At 32.9% G+C, this 26,910-nt stretch overlaps 1 protein-coding gene across 1 annotated transcript; it reads right to left on the bottom strand.

Moving 5' to 3' along the window:
- Positions 1-6,237: 6,237 nt before the first annotated feature.
- On the bottom strand, positions 6,238-10,581 carry LOC111002554 (chymotrypsin-2-like). Its single transcript, XM_045631664.1, has 5 exons — positions 10,377-10,581; positions 9,886-10,081; positions 8,983-9,217; positions 7,597-7,773; positions 6,238-6,457 (listed from the first exon to the last, which is right to left on the bottom strand). Exons 1-5 carry the CDS (start codon positions 10,414-10,416, stop codon positions 6,242-6,244), a joined length of 864 nt encoding a protein of 287 aa, XP_045487620.1. The 5' UTR covers positions 10,417-10,581; the 3' UTR covers positions 6,238-6,241.
- Between the last annotated feature and the right edge of the window lie 16,329 nt (positions 10,582-26,910).

The following is a 26,910-nucleotide window of genomic DNA, read 5'->3' as shown; positions in this document are numbered from 1 at the left end:
TGTTCGGAACCTGCTGTTTCATCATCGGACATATTGGCAAAATACGAATTCCTACCCGTATCTCGTCGACGTCCATAGTTCCAAACCTGAGCAATTCTAAAGCAGTTTTTGCCACGTACCACCACTATGTGGAACCAGCTGCCAACCTGTTCGACTTAGGGTACTTCTTTGTGGAAGATCTGCCCTGTATCTAAAACCTAAATGGATCCTCGACCTATTTAACCACTGAATTACCTGCATCCCCATAGTTGTTACATACAAAGCAGTTAGTTACACCATCATAGAGGAATTCACGGCTTGACATAATCACTCTGATTCTACCTATCACTATAGAAGATGCAGTTCTCTTAAACGAATACACGTAGTCAACTGTCAATCCGTTGGGACCACGTATTGTACGTTATTCGTTAATTATTTGCCTTAAAGTGAATACAGAAGACCCACAACGAGTTGTATCAAACTCAAAGCACCCTATAAACGCTCTGTTTACACCAAACTAATGCTTGTCTCTACAAATACGAGTGTTATAAAGAGGAATCATTTGTATTTTCGTTGTGTTATTTGAAATATATTAAGTGTTGGCTTTGGCGTGCGACTCTCTTGACTGTGGTCGTACCCCGGCTAACTAAAGAACTAATATCGTCCTATCGAAAACACTGTGAGGATAGGACGAGGTAAGAGGACTTGCCTTGCCTTGCCTTGCTTTGACCCAAAAAGTCGATGGCGTGTGTCAGGTCAAAACATACTGTTTATTTGTAATTAAAACTATAGGACCGATTATAAAAATTGTAATACAAATTATTTTTAAAATTATTATTAAAACGGCGAATCAGTTTAGACTACGAAAGAAAGAAAGAAAAGCCACAGGCCAGATCTAGTATTATGTAAAGTACTGCCAACATAACATGTAAACATACGAGCTTCATAAAACCTATTTTACTTGTATAGGACGCTTGCCAAAAACATTCAGCAATTATCATTTAAATTTAACTGCCGCGATACGAGTTAATGGTCGCACTTAATTTCTTTTAAATTTGAAGAATACTTGTATACCTACAATTTATTTTGAGTTATACTATTTCCTTTTTATAAACTACAATAAAGATTTAATTAGTTTCCTTTGTATCGTCATATTGCTGAAGTTAGAATAAAGAGTCACAAAATATACCTTACAGAAATGGGCATGCCATATTGCAAGGTGTACAGATAGGTGATGGATTGCCGAATTTACCTGTTCGATTGGACATCCAGGAAAATGAAACGTGGGAAGACTATTATACGATGGGCTAGGGTGGAAGCTAAACACAGATCCAAATGGAAAGTTCAAGAGAAGACATTTACGCAAAAGTACAGAGTACAAATTGAGATGACAAGAACTAACGTAGACTTCCAGTATAAAAACCAACACCAGACCATATTTTTATATAAAATTTTATTTCATTTTTTTATAGAACAGGGGGCAAACGGGCAGGAGGCTCACCTGATTTTAAGTGATACCACCGCAAATGGACACTCGATGCCAGAGGGCTCGCGAGTGCGTGGCTGGCCTCTTAAGAATTGGTACGCTCTTCTCTTGAAGGACCCTAAGTCGAATTGGTTCTACTAATTTTTAATTATATTTATTATTAGTTATTACTGTGTAGTTCAAGGAATTTGTAATAACTGTATATTTGATTGTTATGTTAAGGTTTTATTAAAATACATTTTATAAGAAAAGAAAAATAACAGTATTTTTCTTTTAATTAAAGTGGCTTTATTCTCACTAAATTATCTTGTGTACATCGAGCACGCGAGCTACATTTTGCAGATTTATGTTGTTTGATGATATGTGTTGTTGTAAGTTGTTTTCCACAAAATTCTAGAATTAATTAATTCAATTCAACTAAAAGAAAATTCGTTTAGTAGAATATGACTTTTCATATCTGTTTGTATCCTTACATAATTATTGTATATTGTACTGTTCTTTATTGAATTTCATTTCATTTAATAAACCTATTTTCGTTTTATTATAGAAATACAATTATCCAATTTGTGTCTTAATACCTATTATTAATTTGTCGGTATTGGACAATACAGAATACATACTGTACCGTTTGCTTATTCCCAACAAAGTGCAACAAATTTCAAAATTTCAAAAACAAAATCTTAGGCCTGAACCCGCAGTTACCATGGCACTGGATTATATTCAAACAAAATAAAATAAGACGCACTCTCTCATTTTGTAAAGATTTTGTAAATTAAAAATTCAACAAAAAAGGGTCCTATTAAACACCTGGACAAGCATAAAGCAACGACTAAGTTAAGTATTAACTGAAACTCAGTTAATTATGAAGCTTTGTTCTCTGAATAACTTATCCAACTTCTTTGCGGTTCGGGCTCCCAGTTGTTGAGAAAATTTTAGAATAATATTGTGTGACGCCAATCGCTCTGAAATACGTTTTTTTTAATAAAATTATTTTTTGATTATGATACTTTGGGTACTTGTATAATATACTTATATAGTTATATTATGAAGGTGTCTAGGCAGGCAATAGACTCTTTTTGTTTCTTATACGACAAGCAAAGAAGAAAGTTCTCTGATTGGTGACGAGGATATGATAGTGATCGGGAAGATCGGGAAAGGAGATATTGCCATAAAACTGCTAATAGGATTTATAAATCTCTTATTTCTTATCAGAATTTGAAGTAAAGTGGAGGTTGTGTTGAATGAACAAATTACAGTTGTTGTTTATAATATATTATTATAAAAAATATATTATCTATAATATCATTATTATGTAACTAATACGTATCTATCTTGGAATTATTGACTTTTTTATATGTGTATATTGTGTTGCCTATATGAATAAATCAATTTTATTTTTGATTTTGATATAATTAATGTAGTAACTATAATACTTGATTACAATTAAATAAAATGTTCTTCTCCCTATTTGTTTATTAAATTATTATTTAAATTTATTTTTAGTTTCGAAGCATATACATTTGTACTGTGGGATCCCTTTAACAAAGGTCCCTTGGCGATTTCTATACTCTTAGTTTATTAATAAAGTTTAAGCAACAACAAAAGTGAAAATGCTGATGAAGCACTAGCGGCTCCCAAGAGCAGTTAAAAAGAAGACCTCCAAAATTGTAAAAATCACAATTTTCTGAATTAAGTAAATGTAGGCGAAGTTCTGTTGGCTTTTCTTTTTCTTCGCGCTAAATATTTACCCGGCGCAGGCCATTTCCTATTCAAGCGATGTCTCGGCAAATATAATTAAGGGCTGCCATATTTTATACTTTCATTTCCGTGTAACGAGATTGAGCTAGATAATTTGAATTCACTGCTTCTACGCTTGCAATAGTATTGTAAGATTACAACTGTAATGCAATGACTATAATAATTTAAGAATTAAAATGTCAAAACATACTATAAACCAAATACGAGCTAATAATGGTAATCAATCAATTATGCTAACCATATAGCCAAAGATATATACTAAAAAGATTTAAAAAAGCATTAAAAATATTAAATACATTTAACTAATTAATACCTTATTCGACTGTTGCGTACATGAGTGTGTGTTCATGATGCAGGTTATGTATCGCTACGGATATTCTGAATATATATGTACAATCCTCGATAACAAGTCGAAGCTTAAATATTAGTCGTTGTACACAACGTGCACAACGATGTTTTTGTTTCAATAAATTGTGATTTATTTTATTGTGTTATAACTTCACTATATAACTTGATAACATTTCATACTTCAAGTTGCATTATAAAGGACGATGATGACCCATCCCTGCAAGTATTGGAACCGATCTCCCCTAGTTATTTGTAAATGTGTATGGCCCGGTCTGTGAAAGATGCTTGTGTCAAGCATCCTCACAAACCAACAATGGGCGTGAAGAGACGGACGCAACCGCCGCATCGCATGTCGGGAAGCGGATAAGGCTCTGCTGTTACCGCATCCCGCATAAGGCGATTGTTGGTGGCACCTTGGGGTTTTAGTGGGTATGCACAATGGCGAGTCCCACATAACCCTTCTGCACCAAGCAGCCGCGCCGCGGAAGGGTATGCGCAATGCATTTCCCCAAGTAAAATAAAATAAACAAATAAAGGACAACAAAATTTCACATTATACACGCGTAAGGAATAAATCAACACGATATTGCATTCGATACAATCGCTGACGACAAAGGATCACAATATCGACTTATCGTTTGATCGCCTCTTAAAACCAAATGCTCTTTCTCGTCTCGAAAGTGAGAATGCCTCGGTAAAGATCTTTAGAATTCCTTTATTTTGAGCGCCTTCAAATCTGAAGCAAGAATGCTTTCTAATGTTAAAATATATCTTCTGAGTGTGGTTCCTTTGTAAGCTTTTGAACATATTTTACACAAAGAAAATAACCGGATGTTGTTGTATGGCTTTAAAGTATGATATTACGAGTTCGTTCTAACTAGATATATTCATAATTTTTTTAGTACATTTTAAAATAATCACAGGTAGCAACCACAATTTTCAACTATTTTTATTATTACTATGTAGGTTAGGACAATAATTGTAAATACTGTATGTTTGATTATATTTAGGTTTTTTTTAATAAAGTAATGCAATGGTGGTAATGTAATGGATGGTGCTAGGCCGGCTACTTCTAATTTATTTGCGATATTTGTTTTAAAATAAATTTTGTTTGACGATTTGCTATTTTAAAAGAGAACCGAGAGTTTTTTTATGCTGGCTTTTTCTCTCGGCATCCTATGTTTTAATAAACGAAATATTATTCTGAATATTTTTTTTTGTATTAATATGGTTTTAGGAATTGAAATGTGAAGAGTTAACATGAGCTGGGTTTGTACGTTGTTAAACGACATGGACAAAATTCGTAATAAGACCTCATAAAATCATTCAGGCAAACAACAGATATTAGGCCCGCAGTATGAAGTTGGCAAGAGAAAGGATGTAGTGATTTAGGGAAAGCATGATTCGCACAGTGACTCCGTCGTTGGTACTGAATATTATGGTCACCAATCTTCGCTAAAATTAAGGATGATTTATTTTATGGAACTAACAAGAGAGCTGGTGCGGCTTGTGATGCGGCTGAAAAAGCTAAAGTCTGCAAATACAGGGGTCTAGGCTCTGAATATGATTTTGTCCCATTCGGTGTCGAGACCCTTGGTCCGTGGGGTCCTAGCGCATTAAAGCTTTTTAGGGAATTATCAAAAAGGTTAGTCGACATCACAGGAGAACGAAGAGCTGGCAGCTACCTCGCACAAGGAATTAGTCTAGCTATTCAAAGGGGGAACGCTGCTAGTATCTTCGGAACCTTGCCTAAAGGGACTCCTTTTAATAATATTTTTTAATAATTAAATTTTAAGGTTAGTTATTAGACATATTTTTAGTTTGTAATTGTATATTAATATAATTAAATGTATAATGTTTAATAATTATTTTTGGTGCTGCATCTTTGCTTTACGAGATTGAAGGCCATCCTCCAGTGGAGAGACACCAAAAGAAGAAGAAAAATTATTATTATACAAGTTTCGTGCTATAAAGATTTTTTTGCTGCTTCCCGTCCAGGTAATTCCGAACTAATACGACTTAGAGAACTTTAGTTTATTAATTTTGCAAAGGCTTCTAGCATTGACTGTCCATGGGCGACGGTGTCACCTTACATCAGATAAGCTTTCTGCCAGTTTGCCTGTATACAAAAAATGAAAAAAGCACTGACTTCGATTTCTTAAATAACTTATTTATTTTTGTTAACTTGTAAAATGGGATCTTGATTTAAATATCACATGTAAATTGAACGACAATTTTTATTTCCTCTGACATAGATTTTGTTATAAATTTCAACATAACTATAAGAAAAACACTTTTTTAACGGATTATAGATATGTATTATTATATTAAACTTATAATTATTTTTACATAATTTTAAATTTAAACCGACGTTTCGCGTGCTTTACAGCGTGCGTGGTCACGGTGACTGAAGACAAAGGTGTTAAATGTCAAAAAGTATTACAGCTGCAGAAAATGTTGTGTTATCTTTTTTTGACATTTAACTCCTTTGTCTTCAGTCACCGTGACCACGCACGCTGTAAAGCACGCGAAACGTCGGTTTAAATTTAAAATTATGTAAAAATAATTATAAGTTTAATATAATAATACATATCTATAATCCGTTAAAAAAGTGTTTTTCTTTAAATGTGTAAAAGTTATGTAAATAAAAGACAATACTATTCAACATAACTAATTCAAATAGTCGTAAATCGTAGAACAGTTATCCATTGTGTACTTTAACTCATCTTTGTACCCCATTTCATCTAGGACGCTAAGAATCCATTCTTTATACGAACTCAGTCGGCTGAAGATGTCTGGGGCACCTAATGCACAGGGTATACCCCAAGATGTGACGCCGACCTGTTGATAATTATCTGCACATACCAGAGGACTACCGGAATCTCCCTGAAATAATATATTTAAATTTAATATAATATCCTTTCTAAAGCTGTTTATATATTTATTATTAAGAATATAGGACCCATATAGTTTAAAATATCCTAAAATGTACTCCAACTAAAATGATCAACTTTCTTAATAAACCTAACCACACTCTTGTCGGCCTGTTGGCCCCAGTGGCTCCAGCACATCTAGCAGGGTATGACGTAGCAGTGATTTGTATGGGCCTATTGACGAAGACTTTCCGTATACAACACAAAAATTTTGTAGTAAAATATCAATAGTTGTATAAATATACACGTAAAACAGTAAATTAAAAGAAGAATAATGAAGCTAGCGTCAACTGTAGTTGAGCGATGCGACAGCGAGATATGTAGATGGTCTTGGTTTTTACTAGAACGGGTTCTGTCAGCACGAGTACATATCAAAAATATGCAAAGTTACAACAAAATTATATTGAACTGGATCCAGCACTGAGAGAAGTTCATGCAATTCTTAAAATTTTAGCAACAGAACCTATTGACAGACAAGATGGCGATTTATGATCAAAATAATTTAACGAATTATAAGTTTTATTGATATAAATATGTGTAACCGTTGACTGATATAATTATTTAATAATGTAATAATAATTATTATTATTTATTTGCAAGAATATAAAAAAGTTAATCACAATACAATCTAACGTTCGCATATTCTGCCACACGTTATGGACGGGCAAATTTGTTTAAAATGAATTTTACATAGATTATCAGTCATATCATTGTTATATAATTTTTGCAGTGATAACATGTAAAAATGTATGTAATAATTACATTATTACAAACTACTATTAATATCACCATTCATAGAATAATACATCTGTAGTAAGATATGTTTTTAGAAAAATATTAAAAACCTTGATTGTTGACATACACAAGATGTTTTTCCTACACTCTATTAATGTTTATGTATGGCAATCAAGATTTTTAATGTTTTCTATTTTCATACATAATATATATTTATTATTAAAGAGTGTAAAAAGGGTTATACTTAGGTTAGGTTAGATTAGACTTTAATTACGATTTAATCAGGAATTTTCGAAAATCTTAGTCTTGTTCTACAAATTATAATCAAAGGGTGAATCTTTAAAGCAAATGCCATACCTTACAAGTTCCTTTCCCAAACCCTTTGAAGGCGCATATCTCAGCTTCTGGATACACGAACGGAGGACTAAAGCCTAACTTCTCTTTAGCCACTCGTTGGGTTTCTTCTAAGCAGTATGAAGAATTCACTGTTAACATCTCAAGTTCTTCCAATTCTGTGCTTAGAGGATTCTTTACCTGTGTCATAATGTGTTCTTTTATGAATTGCAAAATACTAGTCTTATATTTATTTCAAATTGTATGGAGACGGCTGACTAACTTGCTATTTGATACAAACTTTTGCCAGGCTGATTACTTACTATTAAAAAAAACACTATTTATTTTTAAAGTAATTATTGTTATAAGAGAAATGTGACGTCATCAGCGTTAGCAGGCCTCAATTTTTCGTTTGTTTTATAACAGGCAGGAGAGGTTAAGTGATATCAATTAATTTCAATGGCGAGCCAGCCCTGCTACATACTGATACACACTTCTGCACTATAATATAATAAGATAACTTTGAATAACACTTTCAAACAACGGTTTAGAAATTTACACAATATGTCTTTGATACATTTACCTAGTTCTAGGAATTAAGCACAAACATCGGTCCTTTGACGTCGACTATGTAAAGCAAATTATAGGAACGTAGCAAAATCAAGACAGGGCACGGAGCAATATATATTTACTTAAAATAAATAATGTGACGTATTTTATCACTTGAATGTAAAAATAAATTCTGCACCGACTATTATATATAATTTGATGAATCATTAATAATTTTGTAACAGACTCCGGCACATTTCATAACTCAATTTTCCTAATTAGAAAGTTTATGAAATTCAACTCAAAAGATTATTGAAGTTAACATCTTTGAAATGGTTTAAATAACTTCGTACAACTTTGTAGTCAAAGTTCTTCAGACGTTTCAGATATATTTCTGATCAATTTATTACGGATTTGGTTTCTTGTGATACTTTAAATACATTTAAGTTAAAAATGTAATTATTAAATAAATAATAAAATAAAAAAATATATATACTCTAACAACTCACAACTTGTATGTGACACAAAGTGAGACATTTTGCACTTTTATAAGCGGTTTTAATTTCAAAATTTGTTTAAACAAGTCAGCTCATATTGACATTAGGTAAAAGATTATACATGTAAAAATCTGTGAAATTATTAAATTGTAATAGTATTTATATGATATTATTACTTATATAGTATAATTAATATAATATTATTATATATAGAATATTATTATTAATATTATATCATATAATAAAATCGTTACCGGCGTTTTTGTTTGGTATTAAAATATTCGTAGCGCAGATGACATTGGAATCGCGCGAAACAAAAACTTAACAACAAAATCTAGATCAAAATTGGGCGTTAAGTACTTACCCCACTACTGCCATACCCATATATTATAACATACACCCCATCGCCAACCGTATTAAAGTTTAAAGTCACTTGATTCACCAAAAGAGAAAATGTAATGCTGGTATTTGTGAGAAGGATCCCCAAATCGTTCTTTACTTGGTACATAGTATAATTCGGGTGCGTATAGTTCCCAATAATGCTATAGTTCTGTCCACTACCGTCTCGAATATTTGTACCAACTGTTGCCATGTACGATCTGTAAATAAGTCATATTAATTCGTTGAAAAATTTGGATTGTTTATCTGTAAAAATATTTGAATTAAGAACGTCAAAATGATTGAATGTTGACAAACGGCTCTATAAACCCTATGTACCTGGCTGCCCAAAGGACAGACTGACGACAGAAACACAGGTAACAGACGGAGGCAGGTTAGGGTTAAAAGTTCATGGTGGTGGGATTATCTCAACGCTATCGGTACACCGCGATAAAGGCCTTGAAGTAGTTTTCGCCGCTTTGATCCTTAGGCGTTGCGTAGAGATGTGGGGTCACTCTGCATCGTTTACGGCATTTACCATGGAGAGTCTGGTCCACTTTGTGGGACCAGCTTCCCACTGAAGTATTTCCGAACCAATTTGATTTAGGTTCCTTCAAGAAAAGGGCGTATCATTTCTTAAAAGGCCGGCAATGCACTCGCAAGCCCTCTGGCATTGAAAGTGTCCTTGGGCGGCGGTATCACTTAACAGCAGGTGAGCTTCCCGTTTGCCCCCTGTTCTATAGAATAAAAAGAAAGAGCAATATTACTGTACTACTTACACCTATTCACACATACATATTATTCTAGTGAGGTGTCAGTGTATCTCGCACCTTCAGCTGTCAACATTGGGAACAAACGCGATAGCTTTGTCATGTTATTTATAACTTACCTCGTTAAACTTCCATTGACATATGCAGCATTGACACAATGAGCTGCCGTTAACAGATGCCTTTTCGTCAAAATGGAGGCACCGCATTGGAACTTTGAATTCACATCTCCGTATGATAACATCGCTATCCAAGGTGTATAATCAGCTGGGCTTCCACCAGCCAAGCGCGACGATAGATCCATGTTTGACATTAATGCTTCGTAAAACAAATTTTATTTTAAATTTCGTTAAACTAAATATAAGTATATAGATACTTACTTATACAGAGTGGAATGTTTATTTTTGTAGCTGCAAAAACTCGACATAAATTGTTTTCATTAACATAATTTAACTTAAATTTTTAGCGTTGATTGATTATTTTTAAATCGTAGTTTAACAGATAACTCAACGCCAAGAAGTTATGAAACCAGCAAAGAATATATGAATAAATGATTTTGAAGTCAAAATTAATAAGAATATGGAAAAACAGAGAAAGTATTTTTTTTTCTTACCAGTTGCAGACAGCACACCCAATAGTAGTAACATCATCATTGTAACACAACTAAAACACCATAAAACTAAACTCGAAAAACGGAGCAGAAATATATGAACTGTTATCTAAAACGAGTACAATTTGCATTTTATACACCCGATAATGCTTCAAAACGTTGACATTAAGGCACATGAACTACTTTCCCAGTTTATTATAGTTAAACCCCTGAATTTTCTATCAAAGGTTCTGCTATTAAGGTTTTAACTTTAGAAATTATCAAAGGAAAATGGGCTTATCCGTGACTAGAATTTGTTAAAAATATTATTAATTATTAATAAGGTTTACTTGCGCGATTTTATCAGCTCTGTTTGATTCTACAAATGGATTATTGTATATGTATTATGTATATCTTATATGATAAGACATAAGTATGAGTTATTATAACAATATTATTTTATTTTCTTTTGTGTCTGGCACATTTGTGCCACTATTTTGCTGCTTAAATATGCGATGACAGCATTAAAATTGAGTAAACAAACAAAATTCTTTAGAACTTGCCGACAATTTTTTTTATTTTTAAATATGTACTATTGAATTGCTATATACTCAATTATACACTTGATTTTCTTACATTTATATATACTTATATATACTTTACAGATGGCAAAAAGTGAATATATCATGGTGAAAGACTTCAATAAAATATATTTCCCGTATTAAGTTTCCAATGAAGAACCCGAGAGCTTATATAGTTTCTTAGTGATTACTGCCCTGTCGACCCTTGTCTCACCTCCGCCGTAAGCGATCACCTGCCTTGAAATTGGAGAAATGTGGCTTAAATCACCAAGTGTTATAAGGTTTTTAGTGAAAAGAATCTAAATTGAATCCGTCTGTTTGGTGTTAGATTTAAAAATATCAATATAATCACAGGTCGGTACGCAAAACCATGCTTATAAATTAATTTAAATCGTCTTGAATAGTCAAGGCGCTGGCCAATTCTTATGTAGCAACGCCGTCAAAGTTCTAACTCCATATACAACATCTCATCAGCCACTTTTGGCCTGCCATTCAATGGTTGGACTTGTCAAGAATCTTGTATTTTTAGTTAACATGCGTATGTGTAAGCGAACTACAAGCAGTTGAATCATTTGTAGATGCTCGTTAATTTTTTTTAAAGAAAAGGGGGCAAACGGGCAGGAGGCTCACCTGATGTTAAGTAATACCGCCTCCCATGGACACTCTCAATGCCAGAGGGCTCGCGAGTGGGTTGCCGGCCTTTTAAGAATTGGTACGCTCTTTTCTTGAAGGACCCTAAGTCGAAATGGTTCGGAAATACTTCTATGGGCAGCTGGTTCCACAAAGTGGTGGTTACTGTATGATTATTCATGTCATTAGAAAAGTAAGCTGTAATCAATTTATGAATCGCCTGTTCAAAATTACATAGCAAAAATCCAAGGCATATTTGTAAACTTCAAATGTCCATAATTCAAAAGTGTGTAAGACTTTATAGTTTTATTGAAAATATGTCGACTTTGTACTCAGATAATGATCCAAAGATATTAAGCCGAAATTTAAGAGGAAGAAGATATGGCCCAACTACCCCAGTTATACCGACAGGAAATGACACACAACGTGAACAATAATTAATGATGTTGTTTCGAAGTAAAAGATTGATGGAACTCATAAGTAAAAGAAATAACGATGCCTCCGGGTTCCGAAACAAAACACAAATCGTCCAGTTTTCCTTAAATGATATACACGCGTAACTTCTAACAATCGATTATCCGTATTCAGTATCGCTACTAAAAATCTCATAAAAAAACAGACGTAATCTCAGACCAAAATGGTTGGGGTAATGTATTATTACCACCTAATTAATTTAACGTTATGTATATTTCACAGCCATCTAGCTTAATTAGCCGTTTAATTAACAGCCTAGCCTTTTTATTTAACTTAATGGCATCGTTTAACTAACATGAAACATTTGATCAACTAGCTGAACATAATGTTCAGCTAGTTGAACAAACAGCTAGGCTAGATCAAATAACCTGGATCGATGACGTTCCATTACTTGCCTAGCCTATTGGCTGTTAATTTTAATTTAATTCGACTTTCTGCCACTCTCAAACTCGAAACGAAACTCTTCAAACTATGGTTATGATGACGTTACTTGTCTGTCCTGTCCATTTTAATTTAGTTCCACTTTCTGCCACCTACTCCAAACTGTCAATAAAGCGTCGGCAAACAATAAATATTATGATGTTTTCCAAAGGTTACAAAAAATAGGATGGACGAGTGTATTGACACTTAGTTTAACCGAAAAACACGAATATGTTACATTTTAAATAATATATTAAGGGCCTGTTTCACAATGTCCGGATACATACATACAAATAAGCTATTTGTTACTTATTTGTAGGATAAACAGTATTTTTGCGTTTCACGACTGTCAGATAGCGCTATACGTCATGAAATGTGAAGTATCTGATTTAACTACTTCTTTAACTTTTATCTTTCGAATAATTTATGTGTTGCATAGTTATTTGGCACTTTATCCATACATTGTGAAACAGGCCCTAAATGTAGAATTTCGTATGTCAGATATTTGAGCTTTTTTTATTTCTGTCACATGATCGTACGCATTGCCTAAGCATTAGCCAGCCAGTTCTATTAAATGCTACGGCCGAATATAATTCAGGCCGCCAGTTAAACGGCGCTGTTTAGTTAAAAGTCTAGGCTGTTAATTAAACAGCTTACTAAGCTATGGCTGCAACATATATTTTGTATAACTTTAAGATTCCAACATACAAACAACTAAATTAATAAAGTTTCTTACTAAAAATTTGGCTTACAATTCACATAATAAAATTTAGATTGAACCAAGAATTTATGATGATGTCGTCGAATTAAATTGTCTGTCTGGAACTCTTGAACATTGAAGATGACATTCTTTACATAAAAACGTCTGAAAAATGACCTTTTTAAGTGGACAATTTATATGAGATTATGTTGGGTATTGTAAAAAATATTCAGCTGTTTTTAAAGTTATACTGTTTTACGATAGCACAATTTAACACATTTTTTGTTTAAATAACTGATATGTTGACTACACATTTCTTAATCAAAGTACGTAGAGGCAATACCTTAGAAGGAAACAAAGGAAGCTGGACTTGAAATAGATGGTCTCTGTGTTGAAATTTGAAAAAAATCCCATAATACTTTAGCATCGTTTCTCCACCGGAGATCGCGACATAATGCACGAGAAAAGATTCTTCAAGAGAAAAATATTGATTGTTGAGTATATTATCTTTATGATACAATTTTTTCAGATATATTTCATTTATTTATATATATATTAAAGTACACCACATCATTTACAATGTGATATCTAAAGTATGTGTTACAAGCTACCTATTATGAAATACATACTTTTTTTAGATTTTACAAGTAATTCTTTGGCAGAAGGCACTTAACAATGCTTTTTTTATTAACTGATTGCTTACAATATTATAAAGTGTTGTTTCGAAGGCGCATAAATAGTATTGTGAGAGAATTGTACTAAAACAATTGGCGCCGAATTTCGACAATAGATGGCGTTGCTTCCGTAAAGTTCAAATATAACAAATACGTCTCAGTTTACATTCCTTTTGTTATTCTATGGGAGAGGATTACTCGGTGATGTTTTCGTTCGGTTAAACGTCTGATAAATATGTATCAGTGGCGGAGTTTATTTTGCGCATTGTAGGGCTGCGACATAATCCAATCACATAAAACTTAATTACTTACATTGATGAAAATATTGATATATTATACAATAATCTTCCTACTTACCATACCTTTGTTTGCCCTTTAGGAGGTTTAAGTTTCTATTTAGTTATTATTATATATTGTGGTTGCTTGTTTAATTTTTTCCTTGCTAGTAAATTTTTATACAAAATTATTGTATGTGTAAAATTTGTGAAGCCATATTATCCTGTACATTTAAAGAATCCGTATTGTTAAAGGACATATAATGTATAAATAAATCTACTGCCGACAATGGAGTGTTGTCTTTAATTAAAGGTATAGTAGTTAAAATATATAACTAGTTAGGTATATATAGGGTTTTAAGGTAGTATTGTAATTTATGATAAAATGCGATGTATATAATATAAAGTATTATAAAAACCATCTATCAAATCTAGTTTCTTCTTTTTGTAGTTGATTATAATACCTATTTAATTGTTATTTATATTTAATTACGATATATTAAATTGCATAGGTACCTATTGTTTAAGACGGCTCCATTGGACTACCTACGTGGCAACTTTCGCCCTAGTTTCGTGACATTGTTTTAATATAAATGTCATTTGGCCATACTCTACGATATTTTTATTTCGCTACAGATACAATTCATTTATTTGTTCTATAACCCATAAATTTTCAAAAAAGTTTCATTTTAATAATTCACTGTGATATTGTAAATATAACATTTACAGGTGCCTGTCTAAAATGAAATTGCAATAGTAATTATGGAGTAGGGAGCTGTGTGATCTTAGTTGATATTCTCACAGCTGCACTACAAAAAAAAAAACAAAACAATATATCTCTCTGTTCGCATTTATACACTTCTTAAAGTCACCGCATTCGCGAGCCCTTTGGCATCGAGAGTGTTCGGGCGGTATCACTAAAAACACTCTCGATCATAGGGTGTATGCTATCGTATGAGTCATGCACTGCAGGCTAAAACATGCCTATCAGAATGTATGCAGGGATGAAACGCCACATTTTTTAACGTGACAACCCTATTCATCGTATTGGCCCTGAAACAAAGTACATCAAATGTTATTGCTTTCGGCGACGCGTTCCAACATTATCTCATTTCGAATGTCACAAAACTCGCGAAGCTAGGTTTAAGTGTTCGTCTATTTGTAAACAGGAATAAAGAATTTCATTGTATCAATGACTACTAGTGAATTAATTTAAATGCCCTAAGAATTTTTATTTAATTTTTACAAGTATATTTTTAATGGCTGCAACAATTTTTTTTTTATTTGGGGAAATGCATTGCGCATACCTTCCGCGGCGCGACTTCTTGTTGCGGAAGGGTTATGTGGGACTCGCTATTGTGCCTAGCCACTAAAACCTCAAGGCGCCACCAACAATTACCTTATGCGGGATGCGGTAACAGCAGAGCCTTATCCGCTTCCCGACATGCGATGCGGCGGTTGCGTCCGCCTCTTCACGCCCATTGTTGGATTGTGAGGATATTTGACACAGCAAGTAACTTTCACAGACCGGGTCATACGCTTTTACAAATAACTAGGGGTGATCGGGTCCAGTACTTGCAGGGATGGGTCATCATCTTCAAATTACTGCAACCATTACACCATGCCCTACTTGCCATACTTGACACAGCAACTGTCTGAATAACAAACGCTTATATCAGCAGGCATGGTATCTTAATCTTATCCTTCGACGTGTTAGTTCCCCAACGTTCATAAAGCATTATTCCAATTTTTCCAATAAAAAGAAAAATCTGTGGATTTTTGTTAGGCACTCAGATTTTAATATCGTTTTCATGTTTTAATAGTAGGTGGTCAGCCTTCTGTGCCTAACACGTTTTTTGCGAAAAAGTCAAGCCGGTTTCCTAACGATGTTTGAACGAAAGAAAGTCCATTGGTGCACAGCCGGGAATCGAACTTACGCTCTAGGGATTAAAGCTGCACACTGAAACCACTACAATGTTGTCTATCGATTTCAACGATTCTTCGACGTTGTACAAAATTTCTTATAGCAATTGTGAAATTAGTACGACTGTAGATTTCGTTGTAAAAGCACACTCAAATTGTACATTTATATAAAACAAATTTTACACAAATCTGTGTGTCTTTACGAGGGTTCAACATTATCACTATCCCAGTCCTTAGGGCTGACCCCATAAGGGTTCCGAGATTGGTATCTTTACGAGTCTGTCGATAGGCCTACTATATCACATGAAATAAAACGAGCTGTATATTTTTTTAGTTCAATTCTCTATCGTCAACATTTATATGAAACTTTTAATGCGACTTCCCACAAGGTTGCGTTTAACGTTTAGCGCTACCATGGAAGTGATATGAAAGCACTGTTATGTTAAAAGTTCCACGCGAGGGAGGAATAGAAAGAGACAGAGCGAGAGTGAATACGTGTCAGTACTTTCATACTTTTTCTAATATCATAATCACTTAAAATATTATGGAGAACAACGTGTGTTGTGTCCCCGCTAGCGTCCATATTTTTTATATCTTTTATGTATATATATAAATTTAGCTCGTTTTATCTTAATTTAATGTCTGTGAAAAAGGTAAGAAATAGTAAAAATGTTGTGTGGTTTTATGAAACCACGGTAAAAGTAAAACTTATCTTCACATTATACACATTTAACTAAAAATTTTTAGAATAATATTCCATTATGTATGTGCGCCGCCATATTGGCCTTGGCTGCTATGACGAGCGTCTTTCACTTTATCCCTACTCCGCGGCCGACCGTCACGCAACATGCGCTACACTGACCAAAAAGTTTGAGACGATGTAATAAAAGTTTCACTTTAAAATCGCATCAATATTTATTTATTTAAATATTAATACATCTTTCATAAAATATAAATATAAAAAGTCCAGTATCATAATTATGCTTACCACTGAACACACAGCGAAAATAGTGAGAATCTAAATTCATGCAAATTCACAACTCTGTATGCGCTGCATAAAAATGTTCCAAATTATCCTTCCGTTAGTTTTTAAATAACTCAAAACACTTTCAGTTGCCTGCGGCGTTTTCATAGAAAATATTATTTTAAATGTAAATTAACTAATGTTTCTATATTAACATGACTTGGCCGTATTTCAGTATATGTTGAACTAACACATTTGACATTATCTACTAGAAGCTTATTTAATTTAAAGATTTCTATTTTTGTATGTATATAATAAAAAAACTTAAAAAATCACGGGAGCTATTTCAACAATGTCTTCCGTTAGAATACTACATTATATAGCTTATGGGGGGGCGGGGGCAATGTGGTAGACATTACAATTTGGCATTATATAGCGTACTTCAACTATTTGAGTTGAAGTACAAACTATTACAAAAAAATTAGGCACTGCCACCAATTTCCACCGCTTACCACGCCAAATGTGGTTATTTGGTATTCTCCCCAACATCTTGAAGACCATACTATAATAACCATAGGTGCAATACGATACGAACAATTACTTTTAATTTAATGTATCAAACTATACACAACATCAAAGATATACTTAACATGTAATCTAGATAATATACTTAACATATAATCTAGATAAGTACTGAACACTAAATACGCTCTCAAACTTATTGAAATTCAAACCTTTTAAATAAACGAAGCTGTAGATAAAACTATCGCTTTTGAAATCAACGAAAATCCAGCCACTCTGTTAAAAATCGCTAAGCTCTCTCCATTCGACGTAATTAAATTTATTCCTGATGCAAAGTTTTGATCTTAAATTTTGATTAAATAAGGATTCCTTTATTTGTTTGGGATCCCTTGTAGCGTTGGGAGCTCGATGATCCCTTATAACTAAATATAAGGGTGTAACTTCAAGATTTGTTATGTTCGAGCGTGAGCCGACCAGTCATTTGCGTGTAAATAATAGTTATTTGTCGTTTAGAGATTATTGCTACCGTAAAAACTGAGAAATAATTAAATAATCTCACAAATGTAGATGTTGCCATAGAATACAATTCATATTATATGACAAAGATAAGATTACTAAAGTTTTTTTTAATATATCAGAGATAAGGTTCAAAGGGAACCAGACGTTTTTTTAGAATGGCATCACGTTTTACCATAGACCTGTAACGCTGCACTGTCAGTACAAGCTTATGCATTCGAATCATTGCAGTGAAGCAATGACATTTTGTATATATGAGCACTATACACATTGTTTACTTCTTACGGTGAAAACAAATATTGTCTAGGATCTCTAAGAAACCGCTTACGTGGATGTCCCCACCAGGACAGGTGTAGGTCCATCATCCTCCTAGTATTTAAAAAATGAATTAATCCAAGATACTGATCCAATCTTAAGCCAAAATCCATTTGAGGTTGGATAGCATTTGAAAAAATGAATTGAAATTATTATTATGTTGTTTAATTGATTGGAAAGATGCGAAATGATAAGACTTCTCGAAATAAAAATTAAATTTTCTTCTTTCTTATGTGTAAAATGGAATTTCAATTGGAACTTTCACGGTATTTGTCGTTTGCACTAAAACAAACCTCAACCTCTGTCTTAGGCAGAATAGAGATTACTTGGACGAGGGTAGTACGTCAACTAAATTAAGTGTAAACCGGGTCTGATATCAGACGCAACGTACCACAGTTTATGAACTGTGAATACAGTATGGTTAAGATGAACAAAGACACATTTTTTTATGACTTTTTTGGACTTCTTATTGGAGGGCTGACGGTTTGTAACGTAACGCGTTACGGCGCCAGTCTGTCTAACCGTCCTTCCTCTCACGCATACGGCAGCGGAAGGGAGGCAACTCCTCTCTCCCTCTAACCCGCAGCGTTAGCCATACGCTCTGCTTTCTCCTATCTCTACTCAGTGTTTAAGGTGCAGAAGATGATACTCGGAACATTACAGAGTTAAATACCTCTTCTTAGATTAGTAAAGTTATCACTTCTGTCGAGCGTCGAGACTCATACATTTTTTTATTTTATTTATTCTCAGAGGGCACAATTCCACGTTATTCATAATTGTAATATAGATAATAACTTTAAGTGAACTACTTTAAAGGATAAAACCGTGAACAATGAATTATAAATTCAATATTTACATATTTTTTAACTTTATGAGAGCTTATCTAAGGTTAGCGAAAGACTTCAAGTAGCCATATTTGATATTTTTATTAGAGTTTAATTGAATTATTGCCATATAAAAATACATCAATTCGCTATTTAATTGAATTATTACTAGCATAGAACAAAGGTATTACATATATTGGAATTAATTTATAACAAAAAATGAAAACGATAATATATAATTGTTAACAATCCTGTCATCACTCCATATTATATAATAAAACTGTTTATATACCATAAACAGTAAATAATAAAAGTAGACGAATGCGAGCTGAATTAAGTGGGCGGTCCTAATGATAAGAACATTTCCTCTCAGACGTCTGGCTTAGACGAACTTCAGAATTTTGCAACTTCCTTTACAAGTGAGGACACTTAAAGGCGGTATGAAAACTTACGGGTGTCGACAGCAAATTATGGTTAGAGACACATTGAATCACTATTCGTACTATGTTCTACATACAACCAGCAATTTATTCCCATACTGAATTTACGAGGTATCGGGCCGGACCAGGCGGCTAAAAATATGTAAAGCTGAATTGGGACTGCTATTATTTGTCGTATCTTTTTCATACTACATTCGCTATTGTAGTAGAAGTTATAAAGTTTTATAGGGTCATGTTAGACATAAAATATTATCAGATAAACTTTTTGTTGAAACTTTTTTGGTAACATTTAACAAGTTTAACTAGCTGTAATACTATTTTGAGTTGACCGTATATACAGGGAGTCCAACTATGAAAATACCCCATGTATGTTCCGCGATTTTTTGTACTTTTCGATTTGTATTCTTTTTGCGTTTTTTGATTGTTTTCTGCCAGTGAGGTTTCAAAAATTCATATATGTATTTTTTTGTTGCAACTTGCTGGTGCTTTTCTTAACAAATAAGTAAATACATATAATCGCAATACATACCGCATCCAAGGTTCACAGGGACCTTAGTAAATTTGTTGAAATTTTCTATTAATCAATTTTCAATTATTATTCGATGATTAAGGGCCTGTTTCACAATGTACGAATAAAGTACCAAATATCTATGCAACACATAAATTATTCGAAATATTAAAGTTCCGAATAAGATACTACGCGTTTCATGACGAATAGCGCTATCTGACAGTCATGAAACGCAAAAATACTGTTTATCCTACCAATAAGTAATAAATAGCTTATTTGGAACTTATCCGGACATTGTGAAACAGACCCTAAGACTACTGTAAAAAAGGGTCAATTAATAATACATACAATATTGTAGAGGTCTCATACAATTCTGAGAACGTTCGGAAAATAATACTTATATATACTAAAACAAAACACGTCGGTAGTATCTGTGCTTAAAGACTAAGCGATCCGCTTCAACGAGGTAACTGAATAGAGCCTTTTTAATGCAAATGCGCTGGCTTCAACAGATTGCGACACCTTGCAACTTTGAGATAAATCTTACAAAGCCATTTTCTTCTTTGACATACATTAAACTATGAATTATGTCAGAAATTCAATAAATAATATACGTACGGTTTTGCATGTACATACATACACGATATATACATATTTCGTTGGACTTTTCTATTTCTGAGAAGAACGGGGAAGAAACTCAGCAAGTTTTATTAAGTAGTAAAACAAAATATGTTATGTGATTAACCACATTCACCATCACACATAATTACAACACTTCAAAGATAACAATACATTTCTTCCCACTTCGTCTTAGGATTCTTCAAGATAACAGCGTACGAATTCTTTAAAGGCTAAAAACCCAATTGCCTCTGACAATGTGAGTGTCCACTCTGACACTGACACTCTCAATGTCCAATTAGTCCCATTATCATTCCAATTTTAAATACAATAATACATACCTAACTTCAATCCGTTAAAAAAGTGTTTTTCTTTAAATGAGTAAAAGTTATCTTAATAAAAGATAGATACATGGTTTGATCACATACTGGTACATGATCATCAATTGAGGCTTTTACCGTAGTAATAAAATAATAATTTACAAAGAAGTTTCACTTCTGACATATGTACTTTATACGCACGCACTTTTTATTTATAATTAAGTAAAATTTTAAGCTAACCTACTTATTTAATATTTAGAACAATATTGTAACTAACACAAAATATAAAACCATATAGACATATGATTGTCGGCTGAAATTAGATTATTGTTATTAATTGAATGTTAGTGCAGTTAGACGAACGAAAGAATCCCCGATAGCTGGAAAACATATTTCCATGATGATTGAAGTTTGGATAACGAATTGAAAACTTCGAACACTAGTAAACAAGTCAACTATCGTTATCTCTCTGATCTTGTACAAAATCCAATGGACTCGAAATCCTGTATTCAAAAGATGTACAAGAATCCGTCTTACGTATTGTCTGTTTCGAACTCTGCAACATCATGAATAAAATATCACTGCGTTGTCCCAAATTGTATGGAATGTGTGAATTATTTCACGTCGAGCTTAATTTCGATTAAAGTAACACTCACAATGGTAGATTGGGTAGGAGGTAGAAAATAAATATTTAATTTTATGCTACGGGAGAACATGCAAAACTTATCTAAATCAAATATTTGCATTACAATTACGTATTTTAAAAACTATTGCTCCCATAAAAATAAAATCACAATATAAAGAGGACTACAGAAAGCTATTTGCATTTTTCAAAATTATACCTATACTAGAGAAAGTGCAGCTAGTATTATTAAACGAAAACTACTTTACAGAAAATTATCTTAAAACAATTAAAACTCAGTACCACTATTCAACACGTAGAAAATTAAAAAATGCATTTCTATTACCCAAACACAATAATTTATATGGGAAAAAAACATTAGACTATATTATTCCAAATTTAATAAACTCGCTACCAGCTACACTATTTACTAATTAGTAAGTATTATATTAATATAACTAGAAACAATATTAAATTTAAATTAAAAAATTATTACATAAAGCAAACAATTATAAATTACGCATAACAAAAATCAGACTTCGTCATTTAATTCATATTTAAATATTAGAACACATCCTGTAGTTGATTGAGAATTCTCGTCAAGAACAGGTTTCTTGCATCGGCTATGTATGAAGCGGCGGTGTTTCGATTGTTTTAGTGCGTTGTTTGTGCAATTTTTGAGGGTAAAGGTGTTTTGTTGTATATTATGTCACTTTATTAATTTAATTATAATTAACTAAATATTTTCAACGTCCTGGTGGACAGAAAAACTGTGTCCAGTTTATGTTTCCACCATACCAACTGCTACTATTTATGATTATTTATACAATAAAGATAATAAATAGAAAATAAATAAATTACAGTTAGTGAATTTAAAATCGGTGGCGCTACAACTCTCTGGGCCTCAGATTTCTGAATCTGTTTCATAATCATTTTGAAATCTAATAGGCAGGCGATGAGTCTGTGACTGACACACGCCGTCGACTTTTCGGGTCTGACATGTTAGATTCCTCGCAATGTTTTTCCTTAACCGTTCTATGTTAAATGCAAAGATAGAAAGTCCATTGGGGCACAGCCGGAGATCGAACCTACGACCTCAGGGATGATAGTCTCACGCTGCATCATTCATTCTTCATTGCATAGATTTAACATTAAATAAATAAATAAAATAAATAATTCACATACAGCGAAACAGTGAGTTTAGTCAGTTGATTAGTTTATCAAAATGATATATGTGTGTTCGCGTGTACATGTGTGCGTCATGAAGTAGGATCCGTGACTGTGAGGATTATATTACTCACAAATGTATATGAGTTTTGAAGTAAGACTTTGTACGAGACGTAATATCGTACTATTTCAGATTACAATCGCAGTATATCCCTAAAATGCCTCCTTTCACGCTTCGGATCTTCTAAGCTGGGATTACGAATGAAGATTGTACTTTCTCGATATACATAATACATGTAGATTTTATGTGAATTACAAGTTCATCTGAAGAAATACAATATTTTTCGTGAGTACGCCATATTTTTTTACTAACGCGTATTATCTACTGCCTTGACGTGGTAATCTCTTGTTGGGCGCGATTGCTGAAAAAACACTCGAATCGTAACGAAAGTTTTAAACTTCAGATTAATATCTATTTAAGAATCTTTATGTAAACACAGCTGGAGAGTGGAAATGACCAACGAGGAAGGATCCTGATTTGAGAAAGCAACAAAAGGTACAACTTACTATGTAAAAATCTCAGTTTTGTATCGCGCAGCCCGGACATACAACGGACACTATTTAAGAATCGTAATAAATAATTTAATTTAAGTTTTGACTTACCTAAGTTATCGCGGAATATGGTTCAAAGCTGTACTAAGTTGCATCACCTGCATGATAATCATACCCCATATACATTCTTTCATGTATTAACCGACACCATCACACAATACTTAAATATTTTTTATTAACCAAAAGAAGAGAGAAAGAAATAATTATAAACAAAGTGGAGAGTGACACCCTTTACAAAGATTTGAGTAAAATTCAAGTACTTCAAACTCAAATCTTTATGGCATTCCTTATGTTATTATTAAACACGTGACACGTTATAATTTATAACAATAAGGACCTTGTTTAGACACAGCAATGTTGTGGATGGGCCTCACCACCATAGTTAATACATTTCTGTTCATACAAGATACATTAGTTATTTGCTTTGGCTTCACATTGGGAAAAGGAGTATGTACTTAACATTATAAATAAACCTAACTTTTATACAGAAATTTAAGTTTATCAGTCAGATATTCTGTAGTGTAATAACATTTCTTATTTAAAAATTTCTTGAAAGATTTGATAAACCTCAAATAATTTGCTTCGCTTTTCAAACTTTCCGGTAATTTGTTGTATATTTTTATCAAGGGAGGTCAATGGTCCTGATTGACGCAATCCCAATCTGGACGCGGGTGGAACCAGTTGACCTAAACGAAAAGGTCTCAGAGAGTAAAGGGCCTTTGTATCTTCACTTTTTTTAAACATATCAGGATACTTAAAAATAAATTATTTAAATTTCCAAAAACCTTCCAGCAAATATTATATGCTAGGTAGGGAAAGGAGATTGTCCCAAATGAAGTGAGGCTTGCATGAGTAAGTATTTCCTAAATTAACTAAAATTCTCAAAAGTTTTTATGTTCTGAATTAAAAATGAAGATTTCGTAATATATTTTTGTTCAAAAAATTCCTGTGTAATTCAGGGAAAAATTGGACTATTAAAATATTATGTACGTTATATTTCTATTCTAAAAAGAGAGAAATATACCATTACAAGAATGTTAAAATGGGACAACTGCTAATGATACCGTTAAAAACATGTGACGGTGATGTCGGCACTTTATTTTTATAACTTTCTCAAATTAGATTAGCGTTCCATGTTTTTGAAATATCGTTAAAGAGGTGCGTTTTGTAAGGATAACGATGTTTGTAAATATTAATGTAACGATGTCTGAATAGAATTTATTTTTGGACGAGAATAATAATTTGAAGTCATTGTTGGCCTAGTAGCCGAGTGACTCTCATCCTTGAGGCCGTAGGTTCGATCCCGTGCAACAATAGACATTCCTCTGTCTGCGCATTTAATTTTACAAACAGTGAAAGAAAATATCGTAAGCAAAGCGGCTTGCCTTATACCCAATGAGTCGTCACAGGAGGCTGATCACCTCTTTTTCTTGATCATTTATCATCAAGGCACTTGCCTATGAGAATGATAAATGATCAAGAAATAGATACAGAAATCTGAGGCCAAGATCTGTAAAGATTGTAAGTCAGTGGTATATTTTTTTGTTCTTTGACTTAGTACGAACACACTCCCGTATGTCAATCACTTCCATCACTTTTGTTCACGTTCATATTTGTATTCAGAGACGCTTGAAATCAAAATTGGCCTTAGTATACGTCAAATGATTGAAACCTGCGACTTGAGCGTGACTACCACGAATCTGGAGCCACTAAACAGCCAATCTCGTAACTAACACTACAGAACTGAAATTAAAATTGAAAATACTTCAAAATATATATTGTATGTATACTAAAAATTATGTTCTCCTCAAATTTGTATTTCTTGCAATTTCAGATGATAATCATACCAAAAACAAAAGAAATAGGCGATGTTCGTTCATCTACTTTAGTTTTCTTTTGTCTGAGATTTATAAGTATAAGTTACTGCAATGCTTTGCAAATTTGCGGCTTATTTGAATCTATTAAAAGCCGCCTAGCCGTGAAGGTGGAATTTTGAATTCAAATAATTTCAGCAAGTACTAGTATTTTATACCTATTACTCACTCTCATCTAAGCATGTCTTAACATTACAAAATACTACCTTTTTAAATACTATTTTTTAGATTTTTTTACATAAAATAGTACCTAGATGCCTCAGCGTATAGTTAGTGTAATTTAAATAATCAAATTTGATATAACAAATCTATTTGTTATATGGAAGCGAAAAGAACATCGCAATTAATTTTAATTCAATGTGGTTGTGAGTTCTCTACAATAAATACAGTTTTAATTAATATAAAGTGTTGAATGTTGTTATTTAAACGAAAAATTTATTTGCATTCACGGTTGCATGAGCACTGCCTGTTAGACAACTTTATTGATATGTTTTCATTAATTATCATCAATGGAATTGATTTTTTGTTGCAGTTTTGGGAATCAAATCAGTATGTAACCTTGCGGCTGCTAAATTTAACAATAATTAGCTATCGTTTTAGAGTTTTAATGCATGCTGGACCACGATAATTAACAAATTGTTACGCCATGGCTATTAAAGTATTTAATCACCTTCCTAGAAGTTATAGATCACTGATGTGCAATTCTTTCAAGGGGAAGGTGATTAAATTTTTAAAGGCATGGTGCTTTTATAGCGTTGGCGAATATATAAGTAATTTTTTTAATCGCCAAGTTTTTTGTTTTATACAATGATTGTAGGGAGCTGCATTGTTTACACCCTGTTTCAAATGACATCTTAAATATTTAGCAGTTATTAAATAAGAAAAAAATAGAAACAAATATTTTTTTAAGTTTATTGCTAGTTCTTCTCTTCCGTTCTACGCACTTTATTTGAGAACTGGCAGTAAATGTAAAATAAGAAGCATTTAATAATGTATATTTCCTTTTTTTGAGGTTCATAAGTGTACGTTATGTGACCTATATGAATAAATGTTTTTGAATTGAATGTCCTTTATCAGCAGTAGGTATGGTAAAATAAGACGCACTTACATACTCGAAGCACAACATGCAGATTGTGCTCTACTTATGTATCTAAAAAAATTTCACCTGGATGTGTTCGCCTGGATGAGATCGCTCGGGCGCCATTAGCCCTTTTTTTACTTAATTTAATTGTACTGTAATTGTGTATTACTGCAACGAAGTGTTAATAAATAATATCACTTATTATACGTTAGGCCTGTGTCTCCACGTAAATATTTAATGCACTGAGAATACCAGAAAGGTCACCCATCTGTTCCGAGTCTATCATTGACCCATGAATTCCCATTTTAGTTCCATTATTTCAACAATCTTTTTTAAAACTGTTTTTAAATAAAATGCTTCTTAATACTTTCCATTTATCTGTTTAAACGCTAAACGATGTATATTAGAAAAACAGTGAGTTCTACAAAAAAGTAAATGTAATTTAAATGGACTCGGGATACGCTTCAAGTTGTTCATTTAATAAATTACAAACACTTG

The sequence above is a fragment of the Pieris rapae genome, chromosome 16 (assembly GCF_905147795.1).
Source record: "Pieris rapae chromosome 16, ilPieRapa1.1, whole genome shotgun sequence".
NCBI lineage: Eukaryota > Metazoa > Arthropoda > Insecta > Lepidoptera > Pieridae > Pieris > Pieris rapae.
The sequence above is the reverse complement of the archived record's forward strand: the minus strand, read 5'-3'. Positions and strand labels throughout refer to the sequence as shown.